We start from the raw sequence: 19,348 nt of genomic DNA, 5'->3' as shown, positions 1-19,348 counted from the left end.
CCCCTTCCCCTCCCCCATTTCTGATGAAGGGTCTAGGCCCAAAATGTAAGCCTTCCTGCTCCTCTGATGCTGCTTGGCCTGCTGTGTTCATCCAGCTATACACGTTGTTATCGCAGATTCTCCAGCATCTGCAGTTCCTACTATCTCCAGTACATTAGAGTAGTTGAGTCTAGACCTTCACCGAACTCTACACTCACATTGGAATAGTCAGGCCTGGGGGAACAAAGGCTGGAGTGAAAGCTTCCATAGGCGTAAAGTCAGGGCTGGAATAGGGGCATGCATTTAATTTATGAAACTCCGTAAGTCACCACAAGGTTAAAACAATAAAGTTTAGGTGGCATCAAGAAATAATGAGTAGAGACCTGTCTGAGCAAAATTCTGGCATTCCGAAAAAATTCGAGAAGAGTGTTTACTTGACGTGGGTCGTATTATTGCCACATGACAGGGATGATGATATGGGCAGCATCCTTCCTGGTGTGGGGAATGGATGACCATTCTGAGAATCAGGAACTTATACAGGAATGATCCCTCTGAAAACTTTATGGAATTGTAAACAAGTGAAAGTTCTCCACAAGGTGGCGTTAAAGTTCACAAACAGCAGGGTGATGAGACTAGGCAGAAACTTATTTCTAATTTTCCATTTTACAAGTTACTGCAGAATGAAGAGGTTGGCTTCCTTTGGAAACAATGAAGATATGTGCAATTTAGAAAACATGAGTTAGAAACATTAAATATAGAGTGAAGTAGAATTTGATTTAATTGGGATAATTTCATGAAAACCTAGGACTAGGTTTTTGTGATGTCTATGGGAGATCTGCCCAAAGGATGAAATTTACATCTTTAACCCTTTCAGATACAGTCAACCACTCGCCTAATGAGACAGAATAGTAGAATGTAATCCTCAAATCACAAGCAAAATCTGTGTGATTGGTGATATTTCATCCCATTAGACTTGCACTATTTTTGCTAATGGCTTGGTGGCAAAATTGAGTCAAGCTCCTGGGTTTCTTAGCAGAAGCTGCATGTTCAATTTTTATCTGAACACCTTGTACACTTCAATCTCTTAAATCCACAAGTTTCTGGGATGACACCAAATTAACTGAAGAACGGAGGGAGCGTAGTTGGCTGTTGTCATAGAAGCCCATAAAATTCTAATAGGAGTAGACAGGTTAGACACAGGAAGGATGTTCCTGATGACAGGCAGTACAGAACCAGGGCATACAGTCACCCAGAGAATGGTGAGCCTGTGGAATTCTCTGCCAAAACCCATTCAAGGCTGAACATTGAATAAAAATGGAATGTTTTCAAGAAAGAATTGGATCTAGTTCATGAGACGAAAGGGATCAAAGGGTATGGGGAGAAAGTAGAAGCTGCGGCCTGAGTTGGATAATTCATGACCATAATGAATGGTGGAGCCGGCTTGGAAAACCAAATGGCCTACTCCAATTCCTATTTTCTATCTTACTGTGAAATCGCGTCAGAAATCCCAGATTGTTGTAAAATATGCTACTGTTTTTTTCAGGAGAGAGAATCCATCAAGTTCAGCTGATGTTTGCTTCACTCTGTTTCAGCCTTAGTTCAATCATAGATCTAAACTCAATTGTAATCTATAATTGCAGCACAGAAAGAGGCCATTCAGCCTGTACCAGCTCCATGTTAATAGCAGCTCCTCTGATCCCACTCCTCCACCTTTTTCCCATGACAACAAATCTAAATCCAATTCTCTGTGGAAAGCCTCAGACTGAGGCAGTGTATTCTCATCCTGACTGCTTACTGTTCCATTGAAGGATGAGAAATGATTGAGGGGACAACAACAATGTTTGTGTCCTTCACTGAGCATTTTAGTTTACAAGCCTGTTAACACTGACAGTCCAATATGCGACAGTCCCTCAGACAGAGTGGGCAAACTCTCACAGTTTGAAGTCAGGAAATGTTGATCAAGGCCAGAAACCTGGCACAGTTCGTTTCAAATCCAAGGTTGATGTGCCTTGAAGAAAATTTAAAGTCCAGTTTGGTGCCACAATAGCATAGGTTCAGTGCTGGGGGAGTGCTGTACTGTCAGCAATGCCAGATGAGTTCGTAAACTAATTGCCCACCTTTGAATGATCCCATGGATTTCGGAGTGTGAAGGGTTAAATCCAATTTCAGTATGGTGCCAGGTTAAGAGGAAGTGGGCCAGCACAGAAAAAAATGACAGCTTCTTAATGAAGTATGGGATGTAGATAATTAATTTGAATAGATTGAAAGGGAAGTTAATTAAATATTGAAATTAAAATATTACACTATTAGCTGATGATCAGTCTTATATGGTCAGAAATAAATTAAACAGGGACCAAATCTCAAAGGGTTTACACGTTACCAACTGGACAGCCAGAAAAAAAAAATCAGCACTTGGGCATTTACTCTAGATCTTGAAACACCATCAGCTCAGGTTCATTTTGATTCAAGAACAGATTTTGAACATATTGCGTATGTGTCCCTGTGTCGCTACTTGTTTGAAGGAAGTCCTGCCTGAGAGAAGTTGCTTGTTGCTGGTTTTGTCACTTACCATTCTGATTGAGGAGCCCTGTTTGGCAAAGACACTGCCCAGTCACTGGTGTAACATTGAATAGAGATTTTGCTATCAGGGAGTGAACCCCCCTTCTCCCCCCCACCCCCAAGCAGTGTCAGTTTGTAAGGAGCAGACAGTAAGAGCACAGGAGCACAGGAGATGGTTCATCCTTTTGCCTTATTGCTGCCAGGTTCTCCTACCTCACCCATGGCACTAACCTTCATTGCTGCTTCCATTCAGGCCACTTTGGTCTGATGCTGATCCCACCCAGGGAGCGAGACATCTGGTCTTTTCCAAAAAGCTGGTGAAGAACCCGCTGTCACTCTCACACACGCTCTCCACTGTCTCACAGACTCCTTCACTCCCTCACAAACACACTCTCTCATACGCTCACATTCAAAAGAATGTCCTGTCACATCTCAGCCTGCCTAAGATCTGGGCCTTATATTTTTGGGAACATTTGACCTTTGGGTTCAGATTCCAGGATTTCAGTTCCTGGGACTCAATAGAAACGAACATTTCTGAGCACCAAGTGGTTAGGATTGAAAGGCAGTGGAAATCAATTCAATAATAATTTTTAACACTAACCCTTCAAATAGAACGGGAACTGGACTGCTTTTTGTACTAATTCCAAAGTACAATTCTGTTCTCAGAGAAGATGAAGAAATAACTAGAAGAACAAAAAACTGGAAGGTACTGGAGCAAGAGAGATGGTAAATCAAGAATTCAGAGGGTGGTCCTGGGATCTAGTGAACATTGGATGATCCCAGATTTCAGGGAAGGATCAGAAAGCAATTCCATTCACTCGAGTGGATTTTTCTCAATTTGTGTTCATATTAAAGGGAGATTTTAACTAAAGGAATATGGGACCTACATGGTGATGAGTGAATGAGATTAAATAAAGAGATACAAGGTCTTTATAAATGAAATAAAACAAAAAGCTAATAATTGCATCATAAAGTGGGTCTGACTTAATTTTTCCATTTTTTTATTGTGTCTTCATTAAATAAACTTTACAATTCTTGAAAATTTTTTGTTTTATTTTACATATCACCATACCACCAAATGAGGGACCCTGCCCACTCCCCCCTCCCAAAAAAAATGGTGATGTGAGGGCAGGCAGTTTAGCCTCTGTCGCAGCGAGACTGGGTTACAGGGCACACAAAGAAGCTGTGCATTTGGAGAGTACCCCCCCCCAAGGCTGTGAAATCATGTCCCAGCCCTGAGAGGTGATGCAGTTCCACTAATTCCTTCAGTTGCAGTTCACAGCTGGCTGGACTTTGAGTGGCAGATGGTGAGGCAGATTCTGAACTCCAGCTTTTAGGCTTTAGCTTCCAGCATCTCGAGGAATAGTTTGTGCATTGGCACCTTACCCTCTGTCACCACTCGCCGGAAGTTTTGTATAGCCTTGTTCGCGGTTTGCCGGAGAAGAGGTAAAGTCATCAGTAGTTTGCCACTGCGGTGAGGATCTGCCAAATGCTGGTCTGTCTCATAGTCCTGCAGAGCCTCATGGAGGAGATCCTGCAGGTTCTGAATGGCCTCAACGTTCTCAATACTCATTGAATCTGCAATCAAATCGAGAACACATGAGACATCTCGTTGCTGAATTTACCCTGGTTTAGACCTTACCCCTAACAGAGCTACACAAAGGCCATCGATCACATACTGATCAGCTCCAAGTGCCCCAGGAGGTCTGCCACAGTGCTTGAGGAGCTGCCCTCCTCTACCGTTCCGCACAGATGTGAATGTGGAGTTGGTGACCACGGGTGGAATTGGAGAGGGGGTGGAATTAAGATGAGGGACCAGGGACTGTCGAGATGGGGGGTTGAATGTTATGTGGAGGTGGGGACAGGGTAATTGGGAGGGGTTTGTGTGGGCATGGAGGGTGGTACTGGGGACTGGAACTGTTTCTGTGGGGTGGGAACAGATGTCAATGGGGGATGGTAGGGGGTGGGGGTAAAGTCTCTGTGAAGGCAGCGATCTGGGGTCAGTGGGGGGTAGGGGTAACATCTCTGTGGGGTAAGAGTGAGGATGGTGAAGTGTGGGAGTAGCGTCTCTGAGGGGGAGTGAGTGTAATGCCTGCAGGGATGGGGAACAGTTGTCAGTATGGGGTGGGGGTAATGTCTGTGGAATTGGGAAGCAGGGATCGATGGACGCAATAGGGTGTGGCGATAAGGTCTCTATTGGGTGTGGGAGCAGGGTTCAGTGGCAGTGGGGGTAATGTCTGTGTAGGGGTGATGTCTGTGTGGGGGTGTCACTCCCTACTGTTTCCCTGGTTCTAAATGAATTCAGGGGCCTGTGGAAAGTTGACAGCCTTGCGCTTCTGGCATAACTGTTTTCCTGTTGGATTCTCCGATCAAGTAAGTAAAATGACTCAGGACCTTCCATTCTTCCAAAGCAATGCCCTTGTGTATCCTCACTGCCTCCCTATCCCCCTCATGTACCCTCACTATTTGAAATGATTTTCTCTGTGAACAAATGCAAATGAAGAAGTAACAATATTGTGTCAATCAATGAGACTGATGAACTCCTAATTACAAAATCAATCTCTCTCTTTTCCTCATTCCCCCCAATCATTTATGTCTATTAAACCCGAGCAATCTGCTCTCTCTCTCTCTCTCTCTCTCTCTCTCTCTCTCTCTCTCTCTCTCTAGCAGCCCCTTCATGGTATCATTATTCTGGGCCATTGGAGACGGTGACATTGCAGACTAGACAGCAGCTCCCTCCAGTAGGGTTTCTGTCAATACAATTGCTCACGTCCCTTGCCGAGGCAGTGACAGATGTCAATAACTTTATCGGTCATCAGCTCCCTTTTAGCAAACGTAAAGAGTTGTGTCTCGTGCTTTGTTGCTTTGCAGACCTCTTGGTTGGTGCACATGCTATGTTCCTGCAACATCATCCTTTTCTAATTAACACGCCACACCAACAGCTTCTAGACTTCTCCAGAGAAAGAGATGCCCTTGACAAAGAATTGGAATTCAAAAGGAAGGACAAAAGGAGCAGGAATCCTCAGAATTTTGCAACAGAAACCAGCAGGAAATGAAGCCTGATTGAATTCTGTTAAATCCCCCTAGACTCCATTCTGAGTTATAGCACTCTCTCTGTTTCAGTCAAAGATTCTCTGTTATATGCTAAGCACACACAGCAGGAATAATGCTGTTAGCTGGTCTTGAACTGCGGGGGGCCAGTTATCTCAGTAGGCGAGATGGTTACTGTGGATTTAATCCCTGTTCCAGCTGAGTTAGACACTGAGAAGGAATGGCAAAACCACTGTTTACAAAAACCACTGAGCAACAACTGAGGATGAAGACTCAGCAAATGAGGGGGCAAGGACTTCTCCTGGGAAGTTCACAAATGACTAAATCACTTGAAGTGTGAACAGCAGGAGACACTGTTTTTGTTAATTTGTGGGATGAGAGTTATACCCTCAACTGTCCTTGAGAAGTTAGTGGTGAATCACCTTCTTAATATAGCTGCATAGTTTATTCAACCAATTCAAAATACAGCTGAAAGTCAACTGCCAGTTTTGTGAAATTTCTAAATTTGAAAACAAATTCATTTGATGAAGTGCCACAAAGATGTTAGGGCATGTGATGTGATGCAGCTGTACCACATGGGAGCTGCTGGATGCCTGTGGGATCCATGGTGACCACACATCTCAGTTCTAAAAGGTTCATCCCTTAACTTTATGACCCCTTGTCTGGACACACCCACTATCAGGAACATTCTTCCTGCATCTAACCTGTTTAGCCCTGTTAGAATTCTGTAGGCTACTATCAGATCCCCTTTCATTCTTTTAAACTTCAATGAATACAATCCTAACCAACTCATAACTAAAAATATTAGAAATCACAGTGGATCAGGCAGCATCCATGGAGAGAGAGCAAGCTAATTTTTTGAGTCTAGATTACTCTTCATCAGAGTTAGTCCTACCATCTCAAGAATCAATTTAGTAAACTGTTGGAGAGTGGGAGCTGTGTCATTGTGACAGTCTTTGTTTGAATTGTGCTGGGACTTGCATCCAAATGAGTCATAAAGCTAGGCCTGTAGAGAGGGCTTTAAAGTAACCAGTATAGAGATGGAGAGGGTGAGTTCAGGAAAAGGGAGATTTGGAAAGTGTCCACTTTCTCAGGAACATGGAGGAATCTCAGTGTCCTGTTACATTAATCACAAACAGTCAGTATGTAGATGTATCTCAAGGGTAACTAGGGACAGGCAACAAGTGCTGGCCTACCCAGTGATGCCCACATTCCATGGGTGAATGAAATAAAAAATACAACAGGTGATTAGGAAAGCAAATGGAATGTTGGCCTTTACTACAAGAAGGTTGAAGTGTAAAAGTTAGGAGGTCTTGCTCCAACTCTACAGGACATCATTGAGACAACACCTTGAATACTATGTACTGTTCTGGTCTCCATATTTAGGCAGGAATACACTTGTACTGGAGGCAGTTCAGAGAAGGTTCACTTGGATAATTCCTGGGATGAAAGGATTTTCTTATGAGAAAAGATTGAGTAGGTTGTGCCCATATGCATTGGAGTTTAGTAGAATGAGAGGTGGTCTTATTACAATTCAATTGGTTCCAAGAGGGTTTGATAGGGTAGATGCTGTGAGGATATTTCTTTCTGTTGGGGGAGCCTAGAACAAGGGTATAGTTGAAAAATAAGATGGCAATGAGGAGGCATTTCTTCTCTCAGAGAGTCATAAGTATTTGGAATTCCCTTCCCCAGAGAGCAGTGGAAGCTGGGTCATTGAATATGTTCAAAGCTGAGTTGGACAGATATTGATTGACAAAGAAGTCAAGGGCTATGTGAACAGATGGGAATGTGAAGGCCACAATCAGATCAGCCAACTGAATGCCAGAGCAGACTCAAGGGGCTGAATAGCCTACTTGTCTTTTTGTCATCACATCGTGTAGATCTGGAGTCACATGTAGGCCAGACTGGTTAAGATGACGGACCCCTATGCTAAAGGATATGAATGAAGCAGGAAGTTCATTACAAAAAGCCAAAGATCTGTGGTCACATGCTCTGAAACTAGCCTTTGTAACCCACAGTCATATAATACACTGAATTGAAAGTCGTCAGCTGCCTGTTGGGTGAACTCATGCATCCGGGGTTGGAGGGTTTACACTATAGGGAGGGTATGAACAAGCTGCGACTATTTTCACTGGAGCATCGGAGGCTGAGAGGTAATCTTATAGAGGCTTATAAAATCAGGAGGGGCATAGGGTGAATGGTCAAGGCCTTTTTCCCAGGATAGGAGAGTCCAAAACTAGAGGGCATAGGTTTAAGGTGAAAAGGGAAAGATTTAAAAGAGATCCGAGGGGCAATTTTTTCACACAGAGGGTGATGCGTGGAGAATGAGCTGTCAGAGGAGGTGGTGGAGGCTGGCACAACTGCAACATTTAAAAGGCATCTGGATGGGTACATGGATAGGAAGGGTTTTCAGGGATATGGGCCAAATGCTGGCAAATGGAACTAGATTAATTCAAGATATTTCGTTGGCATGGATGAGTTGGACCAAAGTGTCTGTTTTGTTCTGTAGATCTCAATGACTCTGAGTCCAGGTCCCTGGTTTTTATTTGTCCAGTAACATAATCACCATTGTATAAGCTGAGGTTGGGAGACAATTTTGAGGATTCATACCTGAGTTAGCCAGGGCCATGGCTTTTAGTGTCACAAATTCTTCTTTGTCAAGCTGAAGCTTGCGGTATTTTGTGATCAGTTGCAGAAGTGTGCAGTACAGGTCGAGTAATCCAACCATCCGACACTGCTCCCGCTCCAGAACTAAATTATCAGCATAGACCAATCCCTCTTCATAGGGCAGTGAGCGGAACACAAGCCCCAGGATCAGGACCTCCATCCAGGCACTCTGCAGGAGACCCATCTGATCGCCCAGCGACAGGGTGGAGAAACCTGGGCAGAATCGAGACAAGAAGCTTGACACCATCCAGGACTAAGCAGCCCGCTTGATTGGCATTACATCCACAAGCATTCACTCCCTCCACCACCTACACTCAGTAGCAGCAGCGTGTACTAGCTACAAGATGCACTGCAGAAATTCACCAAAGATCCTCAGACAGCACCTTCCAAACCCATGACCACTTCCATCTAGAAGGAGAAGAGCATCAGACATATGGGAACACCATCATCTCCAAGTTCCTCTCCAAGTCATTTACAATCCTGATTTGGAAATATATCGTCGCTCCTTCACTGTCGCTGGTTCAAAATCCTGGAATTTCCTCCCTAAGGGCATTGTGGGTCAACCTACAGCAGGAGGACTGCAGCAGTTCAAGAAGGCAGCTCAGCACCACCTTCTCAAGCGCAACTAGGGATGGGCACTAAATGGTAGCAAAGCCAGTGATTCCCATACCCCACAAATGAATAGAAAAAAAATTGAGATTAGTGAACATTTTTCAAGACCATGGGAGCTGTCACCTCAGGAAGTGTCACATTGAGTGGTGCCCCCTCAGGATTGGGTGTCCTAACCTGGGCTGCCCATTCTGCCAGTCAACATCATGCTGGCATCAAGTCCATTCCTGCTGGGACTGTGCCCTCCTGGATCTGTCTGACCCTGATCCCCTCAACATGTTTCCAGATTGAGGGAACTTCTTCCCACATTCCATGAAGCCGGCCAGATCTTCCAACCTGGTGGTTGATGGGAAGGAATGAAGTTGGGCAATGGAGGGAGGGTTAAATTTGGAAATCGGGAAAAGCAGGAACAAAGGGACAATAGGACAGATGTTATTCGACATGAGTGGGAGACTGGGGTGGGAAAGGTGCAGGGGTTGGGAGAAAGAGTCATAGTGAGGATAAAGGGTGAAGGGGGAGAAGGATAAGTTTGAGGAAGAGCGTAGGGGCCTGGGCAGAGGTGGGAGTGTCGACAGGGTGGAGAAGGGGTTTGTGAGGGGAAGGGAGTAAAACTATGGAGGGAGGGGAAGTGTTTGGGAGTGGGTAAGCAATAGGATGTGGAGAGGATGGGAAAGGGGTCTCACTTCTGACGTGTTTTTTTTTAAATGAATACTAGTTTAAAACCTGAGTCCAAAATCTCTCAAGGTGACTGGCCCCATGTTTACCTGCATTGGTTACCAAGAACACAATAGTCCTGAGCGTCAAGATACAGACTCAGCATTTCTGAGGTGAGCAAAGAGAAGGAATCTGCCTGAAGCATTGGACATTGACATCTGCGTTCAAAAAACAGATTTCAATTTGACTCCATCATAGGACCTACTCATGGCTGGGGAGTCCATTGAGGATACCAAGTGATGCAGATCACCCTCGATATTAACACTTAGTGATTACTATCTGCACAAGTCTCTGTGTCTGGTCCCAAGGGATTCTTACTTTCATTTTTTTAGCTGGTTAATACAAAACAGGGCTTAGAAAGCATTAATTAACAGATAGTAATCAGGAAATCAATAGGAAGGAGATCAGAAAGGGACGGTGACAGGGAATAAGGTCCTTCACAAGCATCAACATTTCTGCCGTCAAAGCCTTAATGTGTCTGGACTTGATGTTTGAAAGTATGCTCACAGTCACAGACACAGTCACACACTGTCCCTGATACACTGTCACACACATACACACTCACAGACACAGTCACACACTGCCACACACGTACACACGTTCACACTCACAGACAGTCACAGTCTGTCACTGATACACTGTCATACACATACACACCGACACAGTCACACACTATCACTGATACGCTATCACACACGTACACACTCACAGACACAGTCACAGACTGTCACTGATACGCAGTCACACACGTACACACTCACAGACACAGTCACACACTGTCACTGATACGCTGTCACACATGTACACACTCACACACACAGTCATAGACTGTCACTTATACATTGTCACACACGTACACACAGACACAGTCACAAACTGTCACTTATACATTGTCACACACGTACCCACAGACACAGTCACAAACTGTCACTGATACACTATCACACACATACATACAGACACAGTCACACACTGTCACTGATACGCTGTCACACACGTACACACTCACAGACACAGTCAAAAACTGTCACTGATACGCTGTCACACACGTACACACTCACAGACACGGTCACACACTGTCACTGATACACTGTCACACACATACACACTCACAGACATAGTCACACACTGTCACTGATACACTGTCACACACATCAGACTCATAGTCACGCACTCACAGACATACAGTCAGACACTCTCAGCTACACACATTTATGCTCACACTGCCACACACACATCACACTTAGGTTCACACGCATTGACATACTTTCAGATGGTCGTGTATGTAAACATCAGAACTAGGAGCAGGAGGAGGCCATTCAGCCCCTCAAGCATGCTCTGTAATTCAATACAATTATGGCTGATCTCATCTCAATTTCAATTCCACTTTCCTGCCTGCTCCCCATAACCCTTCAGCCATATCTCCCAATATGGTGGCTTGGTGGTTAGCGCTGCTGCTTCACAGGTTCAGGAACCGGGTTCGATTCCACCCCTGGGTGTCTGTCTGTGTGGACTTTGCACATTCTCCCTGTGTCTGTGTGGGGTTTCCTCCCACAGCCTAAAGATGTGCAGATTAGCTAGATTTGCCATGCTAAATTGCTCATAGTGTCTGTTTTAAAACTGCTACTCCTTATTCCAAAAATATGACATCTTGTTCTAGATTGCCCCACAAGCAAAAACGTTTGCACCACATCTACATTATCAATTGCTTCTAGCACCTTATCACCTAGAGGTATTATCACTAGACTGTTAATCCAGAGATCCAGATAAAATTTTGGGACCCAGTTTGGAACTCCGCCTTGGCAGATGGTGGAATTTGAATTCAACAAAATATCTGGAATTAAGAAACTAACGATGGCCATGAATCCATTGCTGATTGTCAAAAAAACCTATCTGGTTCACTAAGAGATAGTAAGAACCGCCGATGCTGGAGTCAGAGATAACACAGTGTGAAGCTGGGAAAACACAGCAGGCCAGGTAGCATCAGAGGAGCAGGAAAGTTGATGTTTTGAGTCGGGACTCTTCTTCAGAACTACTGTCCTTTAGGGAAGGAAACTGCCATCCTTACCTGGCCTGGCCTACATGTGACTCCAAACCCAAAGCAATGTGGCTGACTCTGAACTGCCCTCTGGGTAATTAGGGATGGGCAATAAATGTGCCTAGCCAGCAACTCTCTCATCCCGTTAATGAATAAAGCATAAAAAATACTTCAATTAGATCTCTTTTTACCTTTCTAAACTCTAGAGAGTATAGTTCTAAACTGTTCAATCGCTCTTCATAAGACAAACACCTCACACTGGAATCAATCTGCTGAACCTCCTCTGAACTGACTTCAATGCAACTAAATCCCTCCTCGAGTAAGGGGGCACTCCAGGTGTGGTCTCACTAATGACATGTATACTTTCCTACTTTTACACTCTATTCCTTTAGCAATAAATGCCAAATATCCATTTGCCTTCTTTATTACTTGCTGAAACTGCACACTAGTTTTCTGTGATTCATGCACAAGGACACGAAGATCCCTCTGTACCGAAACACTTTGAAGTTTGTCTCCATTTAGGCAATAAGTTGCCTTTCCATGATTTCAACCAAAATGGATAACTTCACATTTATCCATGCTAAACTTCATCCAAGAGAAGTATCAATCCCTGTCAAACAGCTTTTAAATTCACACAATTCATTCATTTCCCAGTTAGTAGGTCGCTTTTAGATTTAATTAGCTCTTTCAAGCAGGGTAAAAACAATTTACACTTAGCTAATTATTATTTGTTTATTATTTGTGTTTAGAAGCTCAGGTTAAGTTGAGCTTTTGGGGTGGTGGGGGTGAGGGAATACATTTTGGAAAGCAAACCATGTGGAGTGAGGATTTGAGGAGGAGAGGAGGAGTTCGGTGTGGAGCTGAGAATGAAACAAGGGGCATATAAGGGTGGGGATGTTGAATGAACATACAACAGGGAACAAAAGTAGACCACTAAGCCCTTTGAACCTGCTCCACCAATTGATCAGTTCATGGCTATTCTGATTTTAACCTCAGCTCTACATTCCTGTGTGTCCTTGATAATTTTTCATCCTCTTGGTCAACAAGAATCTATTGACCTTTGCCTTAAAAATATCGAAAAATTCTGCATCCTCCTTTTGAGGAAGGGAATTCCAAAGACTCACTACCCTCCGAGAAAAAAAATTTCCTCATCTCTGTTTTAAATGAGTGTCCCCTTATTTTTAAACTATGTCTCCTTGTCAAGGCCCCTCAGGATTTTATATGTTTCAATTAAGTCACCTCTGAATCTTCTACAAGCCATTGTATTCAGGCCAACCCTGTCTAGCCTTTCCTCATAAGGCAATCCACTCATTCCAGGGATTAGTCCAATTAGTCCTTCTCTGAATTTCTGAACTTTAGAAGGGTTAGTGAAGGAATGAGGGACAGAGTAGGAAGCCACAATGAGCAGAGGTTGCTGGGTGAGTTACTAGAATTCAGCCAATTCAATTCAGTCCATGTGATATCAAGAAACAACTGGAGACACTGCAAAAGCTATGGGGCCTGACAATATCTAGCAATAGTACTGAAGATTTGTGCTCCGAACTTGCTGCACGCCAAGCCAAGCTGTTCCTGTATGGTTACAACACTGGCATCTCCCTGACAATGTGAAAAATTGCCCAGATATGTCCTGTACATAAAAAGCCAGGAAAAATCCAACCCAGCCAATTACTGCCCCATCAGTTCTGCTAGGACCACTCAACTCCAGGGCAGCAGATTCATAGGACCACAGACACCTGTAAGGTCTTCTCTGAGCCATTCACCATTCTGATCTGGACGTTCGTTCACTGTTGCTGGGTCAAAATCCTAGAATTCCCTCCGTACTGGCATTGTGGGTCTACCCACAGCATACGGTCTGCAGAGTAGTTCAAGAAGGCAGCTCACCAGCACCTTCTCAAAGGCAACTAGGAATGGGCAATAAATGCTGGGCCCAGACAGCGAGGCCCACATCCCATAAATGAATAGAAAACTTGCCCCATTTGAATGTCAGTAAGCTGAATGGTCTAATTCTGCTCCTTTTTTCCATATTTTTATGAATAAAAAAACAGATTGTACCAGTTCTGATTTCTATGTCCCAATAGCCCAAGGGTTTGAACTGATTCCCAATATTTCTTCAATATCTGTGCAGTGACTGTAAAGAAACATTCTTCTGATTTAAATACTTTTTGCATAAACTGGGAGCCTCATTGATTAAATTTCCTAGTCCAGCTTATCAGCTTGGTTGATTCCATCTCACAAACATGTGAAACTCAAACACACTCATGCATAAACACTTTCACAGACATTAATATACACAACGCTAATGCACACAATAAATTAAACTTAGACACAAAGAACACAGCCACTGATGCACACAGACACACAGAAATGTACTAAGACACACATGTACACACTGAAACCATCGCACACATAACAGAAATGACATGCAAACACATTGAAACACACACACACAAACACTCATTCAACATTATTCACTCTTGCTCACATATACGCAAGTGGAATGCTCTTGATGACACTATGTTGACCCTAAAATGTCTATTCAGTGGATTATTGGTACCTGGGACATGTTTAGCCCAATTAATGATGATGACCAGTTCTCTATCCACCAGGTCACAGAGTGTCGTGAGGACTTTGACATCATTTTCAGGAGCAGTCGGGTCAGCCATAGCAAAGATCTTGTCTGGTTCCACCAATAGGAGATGGGAAACAATTTTGTTCCCTAGAAGAAAAATTTAACACCCGATGTCTTGGTTGATGAGTCTTTATTCATCCAGTGCAGTCTGCAACACACAAAAGCTCAGTCTACGGGAAAAAAGACTTACTGCCCTTTGACCTTTGCTTCCCTCCAACTCTCACCACCTGCTGACCCTCAGACTATACCTTGCTCTATCTCCACTCTCCACTAATGTCGACTCTCCCCTTGGATGAACTCTTCCCCAAGATGCATTATCTTAGCTCCTGTTTGAGTTTATTGAGAGTTTCTGGAGCTGAGAGAATGGTTGATTCCTTCAGGGAAATATTCAGTAAAAAAAAGTGAAGCTGAGGAGGGTGCAATGTCATGAGGGTCAAGAAATGCAAAGGGATGTGCTTTCAGCATTCCATTAAAGAACCATCCCACAGATTATCGGCTGAATAGCCTCCTCCTGTGCTATACACCTATTACATTTGTATTCCAGCTAGTTTTCATCTTGGTAAAGGGGGAAATGCAAGATGCTGGCAACAATATGGTACTAATACCTACAGCTTCTATAATTCTGCTTTCACAGTTTAATCGCAGCTCCTCTGGGGGGATCAGGAATTGTTTGAGGATCCGGGACTGAAATGTACCTGATTTTTTGCTCAATTGGCAGCATTGAGAGTTGAGATATCCAACAGTCGACTCCTCAAAGCGACGCCTGTACTTCTGTCGTCCACCTCTCACACGGTCAAGCCGTACACCTATGGGATAAGAAAGCAACAGAGACAGCAGCCAAAACATACACAGCAAGATCCCATCAACTGGAAAGTCAGCCCATCAGCAGTTCATCTATTGTTGCTGATCTCAGCAATTACAACTATTTTGAAACAGACACTTGCACAACAACCCCGTTCTTCTGAATATTAGTCACAACGTGGAGGTGCCGGAGTTGGACTGGGTTGGACAAGGTCAAGGTCAAACGAATCCAGGTATAGTCCAATAGGTTTATTTGAAATCACAAGCTTTCAGAGCGCTGCTCCTTTGTCAGGCAAATATTAGTGTCAAAGGACATTTTAATCCAATGAAGAGGAAAAAAGTTCAATAATTTAACACTTCATCCCTGACTGTAACTTTGTGATGTACCCCTCACTGTAACACACTGATATAGCCCACACCCCTCACTGTAACACACTGACATATCCCACACCTCTCACAGTAACACTGATATACCCCACATCCCCTCACTGTAACACTCTGACATATCCCACACCTCTCACAGTAACATTGATATACCCTACATCCCCTCACTGTAACACTCTAACATATCCCACACCTCTCATGAAAATACTATGATATATCTCACATCCCTTACTGTAACACCTTGATATAACCCCCACCCATTTCTGCAACACTCTGATATGCTCCACAACCCTCACTGTGACACACTGATATACTTCATACCCCTCACTGCAACACTCTGATATACCCCACACACCTCACTGTAACACTCTGATATATCCCACACCCCTTGCTGTAATGTTCTAATATACCCTACACCCTTCTCTGGAACACTCCAATGTACCCCACCCTGCACTATAACACTCTGGTATACCCCAGACAGTAACACACTGATGTACCCCATACCACTCACTGTTTCTTTCTGATATAACCCACATCCCTCACTTGTACTTGCTACAGGTACTGGATAGGTTTGTCCCAATGAGGCAAGGAAAGGATGGTAAGGTGAAGGAACCTTGGATGACAAGACTTGTGGAACATCTAGTCAATAGGAAGAAGGAAGCTTACTTAAGGTTGAGGAAGTAAGGATCGGACAGGGCTCTAGAGGTCTACAAGGTAGCCAGGAAGGAACTGAAGAATGGACTTAGGAGAGCTACAAGAGGGTATGAGAAAACCTTGGCGGGTAGGATCAAGGAAAACCCCAAGAGGATGGCCAGAGTGAGGGTAGGGCCAATCAGGGATAATGGAGGGGACTTGCATACTGAGTTGGAGGTAGGGGAGGTCCTTAATGAATACTTTGCTTCAGTGAGATGGACTTTGAGGTTTGTGAGGATAGCATGAAACAGGCAGATATGCTCGAACAGGTTGATGTTAGGAAGGAGGATGTGCTAGAAATTTTGAAAAACATGAGGATAGATAAGTTCCCTGAGCCAGACAGGATATACCCAAGGTTGCTACGGGAAGAGAGGGAAGAGATTGCTGCCTCTTTGCCAATCATCCATGCATCTTCACTGTCCACTGGAATAGTACCAGAAGATTGGAGGGTGGCAAATGTCATTCCCTTGTACAAGAAAGGGAATAAGGATAATCCTGGAAATTACAGACTGGTCAGTCTTACTTCTGTGTTGGGCAAATTATTGGAGACAACTCTGAGAGATAGTATTTATGTTTATTTGGAAAAGCACAGTTTGATTAGAAATAGTCAGCATGGCTTTGTGAGGGGCAGGTCATGCCTCTCAATCCTTATTGAATTCTTTGAGAATGTGACAAAACACATCGATGAAGATAGAGCAGTGGATGTGCTATATATGGATTTTAGGAAGGCATTTGATAAGGCTCCCCATTGTGGGCTCATTCAGAAAGTAAGGAGGCATGGGATTCAGGGAAATTTAGCTGTCTGATTACAAACCTGGCTGTCCAATAGAAGACAGAGGGTGGTAGTAGATGGAAAGTATTCGGCCTGGAGCTCAGTGACCAGTGGTGTTCCGCAGGGATCTGTTCTGGGACCACTGCTCTTTGTGATCTTTATAAATGACTTGGATGAGGAAGTGGAAGGGTGTGTTAGTAAGTTTGCTGATGACACGAAGGTTGGTGGAGTTGTGGACAGCGTGGAGGGCTATTGTAGGTTGCAACGGACATTGACAGGATGCAGAGCTGGGCAAAGAAGTGGCAGATCGAATTCAACGCAGAAAAGTGTGAAGTGAGACAACAAGGTGCAGGGCTGGATGAACACAGCAGGCCAAGCAGCATCATAGGAGCAGAAAGGCTGACGTTTCGGGCCTAGACCCTTCATCAGAAAAAAGTGATCCATTTTGGAAGGTGAAATTTGAATGCAGAATATAGGGTTAATGGCAGGATTCTCAGCAGTGTGGGGGAACAGGGGGATCTTGGGGTCCACATCCATAGATCCCTCAAAGTTGCTACCCAAGTTGATAGTGTTGTAAAGAAGGCGTATGGTGTGTTGGCTTTCATTGGCAGGGAATTGAGTTTAAGAGCTGTGAGGTTACGCTGCATCTCTATAAAACTCTGGTTAGGCCACACTTGGAATATTGTGTTCAGTTCTGGTCACCTCATTATAGGAAAGATGTGGAAGCTTTAGAGAGGGTGCAGAGGAGATTTACCGGGATGCTGCCTGGACTGGAGGGCAGGCCTTTATAGAAAAAGTTGAGGGAGGTATGGCTCTTTTCATTGGAGCGAAGAAGGATGAGAGGTGACTTGATAGAGGTGTACAAAATGATGAGAGGCATAGATAGAGTGGATACCCAGAGACTTTTTCCTAGGGCAGAAATGACTATTGTGAGGGGGCATAATTTTAAGGTGATTGGAGGAAGGTATAGGGGAGATGTCAGAGGTAGGTTCTACACACAGAGTGGTGGGCGTGTGGAATGCGCTGCCAGCAGTGGTAGTGGAGTGAGATAATTTAGAGACTTTTAAGCGACTCTTAGATCGGCACATGGAGGATAGTAAAACATAGGGTATGCAGGGTAGTTTGATCTCAGAGTAGGGTAATAGGTCGGCACAACATCATGGGCCAAAGGGCCTGTACTGTGCTGTACTGTTCTATGTTCTATGTTCTATGTTCTATGTAAATGCCCTGATATATTCCACGCCCCACCCTGTAACACTCTGATATAACCCCCACCCATCACGGTAACACTCAAATATACCTCACATCACTCACTGTAACACTCTGGTATATACCAGACACTTCACTGTGACACTCTGATACACTCTACACCCCTCACTGTGACACTCTGGTATACCTCATACCACTCACTGTAACACTCTGATATGCCCCACACCCCTCACTGTAACACGCTGATATACCCTACACCCCTCACTGTAACAAACTGATATATCCCACACCCCTCACTGTAACAAACTGATATACACCACACCCCTCACTGTAACACACTTATATATCCCACACCCTTCTCTGTAACACGCTGATGTACTACACACCCCTCACTGTGACGCACTGATATACCCCACACTCGTCACTGTGATGCACTGGTATAAGACATACTGTAACACATTGATATACCCCATGCCCTCACTATTACACACTGACATACCCCACATCCTTCACTGTAATGCTCTGATAAATCCCACACCTTCATTGTAACACGCTTATGTACGCCACACTGCTCACTGTAAAAATCAGATATATCCCACGCCCCACAATGTAAAACTGTGATAAAACCCCCACCCGTCACGGTAATACTCTAATAAACCCCACACCGTTCACTGTAACTCTCTCATATACCCCACCTGCCTCACTGTGACACTCTGATACACCCCACACTCCTCACTGTGACACTGTGGAATACCCCACACCCTTCACGGTAACATTCTGATATACCCTACACGCCTCACTGTAACATGCTGATATACCCCACACCACTCACTGTAACAGTCTGGTAAACTGCACAGCCATCACTGCAACACTCAGATATATCTCACACCCTTCACTGTAATGCTCTGATATACCGTTCACTATAACACTCTAAAAAACACCACGCCCTTCTCTGTAACACTCCGATCTACCCCACACCCCTAACTGTAACACTATGGTAAACCCCACACCCTGCACAGTTGCACTCTGATATACTTCATCCGGCTCGCTGTGACACTCTGATATACCAGGCACCCCTCACTGTAATGCTCTGAATATCCCACAACCCTCACTGTAATGCTCTGGTATTCCCCACACCACTCACTGTAACATTCTAATATACCCTACACTCCTCACTGTAACATACTGATATACCGCACACCCCTCACTGTAACGCACTGATATACCCCACACCCCTCACTGT

At 44.2% G+C, this 19,348-nt stretch overlaps 1 protein-coding gene across 1 annotated transcript in view; it reads right to left on the bottom strand.

The window, feature by feature from the left end:
* Positions 1–3,871: 3,871 nt before the first annotated feature.
* Positions 3,872–19,348, bottom strand: part of LOC109929263 (estrogen-related receptor gamma-like) — a 32,724-nt gene continuing 17,247 nt past the window's right edge. Inside the window, exons 4-7 of the mRNA XM_048618321.1 lie at positions 14,942–15,052; positions 14,172–14,333; positions 8,200–8,469; positions 3,872–4,116 (exon numbers count right to left, since the gene is read on the bottom strand). Coding sequence (XP_048474278.1) covers positions 3,872–4,116; positions 8,200–8,469; positions 14,172–14,333; positions 14,942–15,052 — 788 coding nt within the window. The remainder of the gene's footprint in view (positions 4,117–8,199; positions 8,470–14,171; positions 14,334–14,941; positions 15,053–19,348) is intronic.

The sequence above is a fragment of the Rhincodon typus genome, chromosome 39, assembly GCF_021869965.1.
Source record: "Rhincodon typus isolate 14 chromosome 39, sRhiTyp1.1, whole genome shotgun sequence".
NCBI lineage: Eukaryota > Metazoa > Chordata > Chondrichthyes > Orectolobiformes > Rhincodontidae > Rhincodon > Rhincodon typus.
The sequence above is the reverse complement of the archived record's forward strand: the minus strand, read 5'-3'. Positions and strand labels throughout refer to the sequence as shown.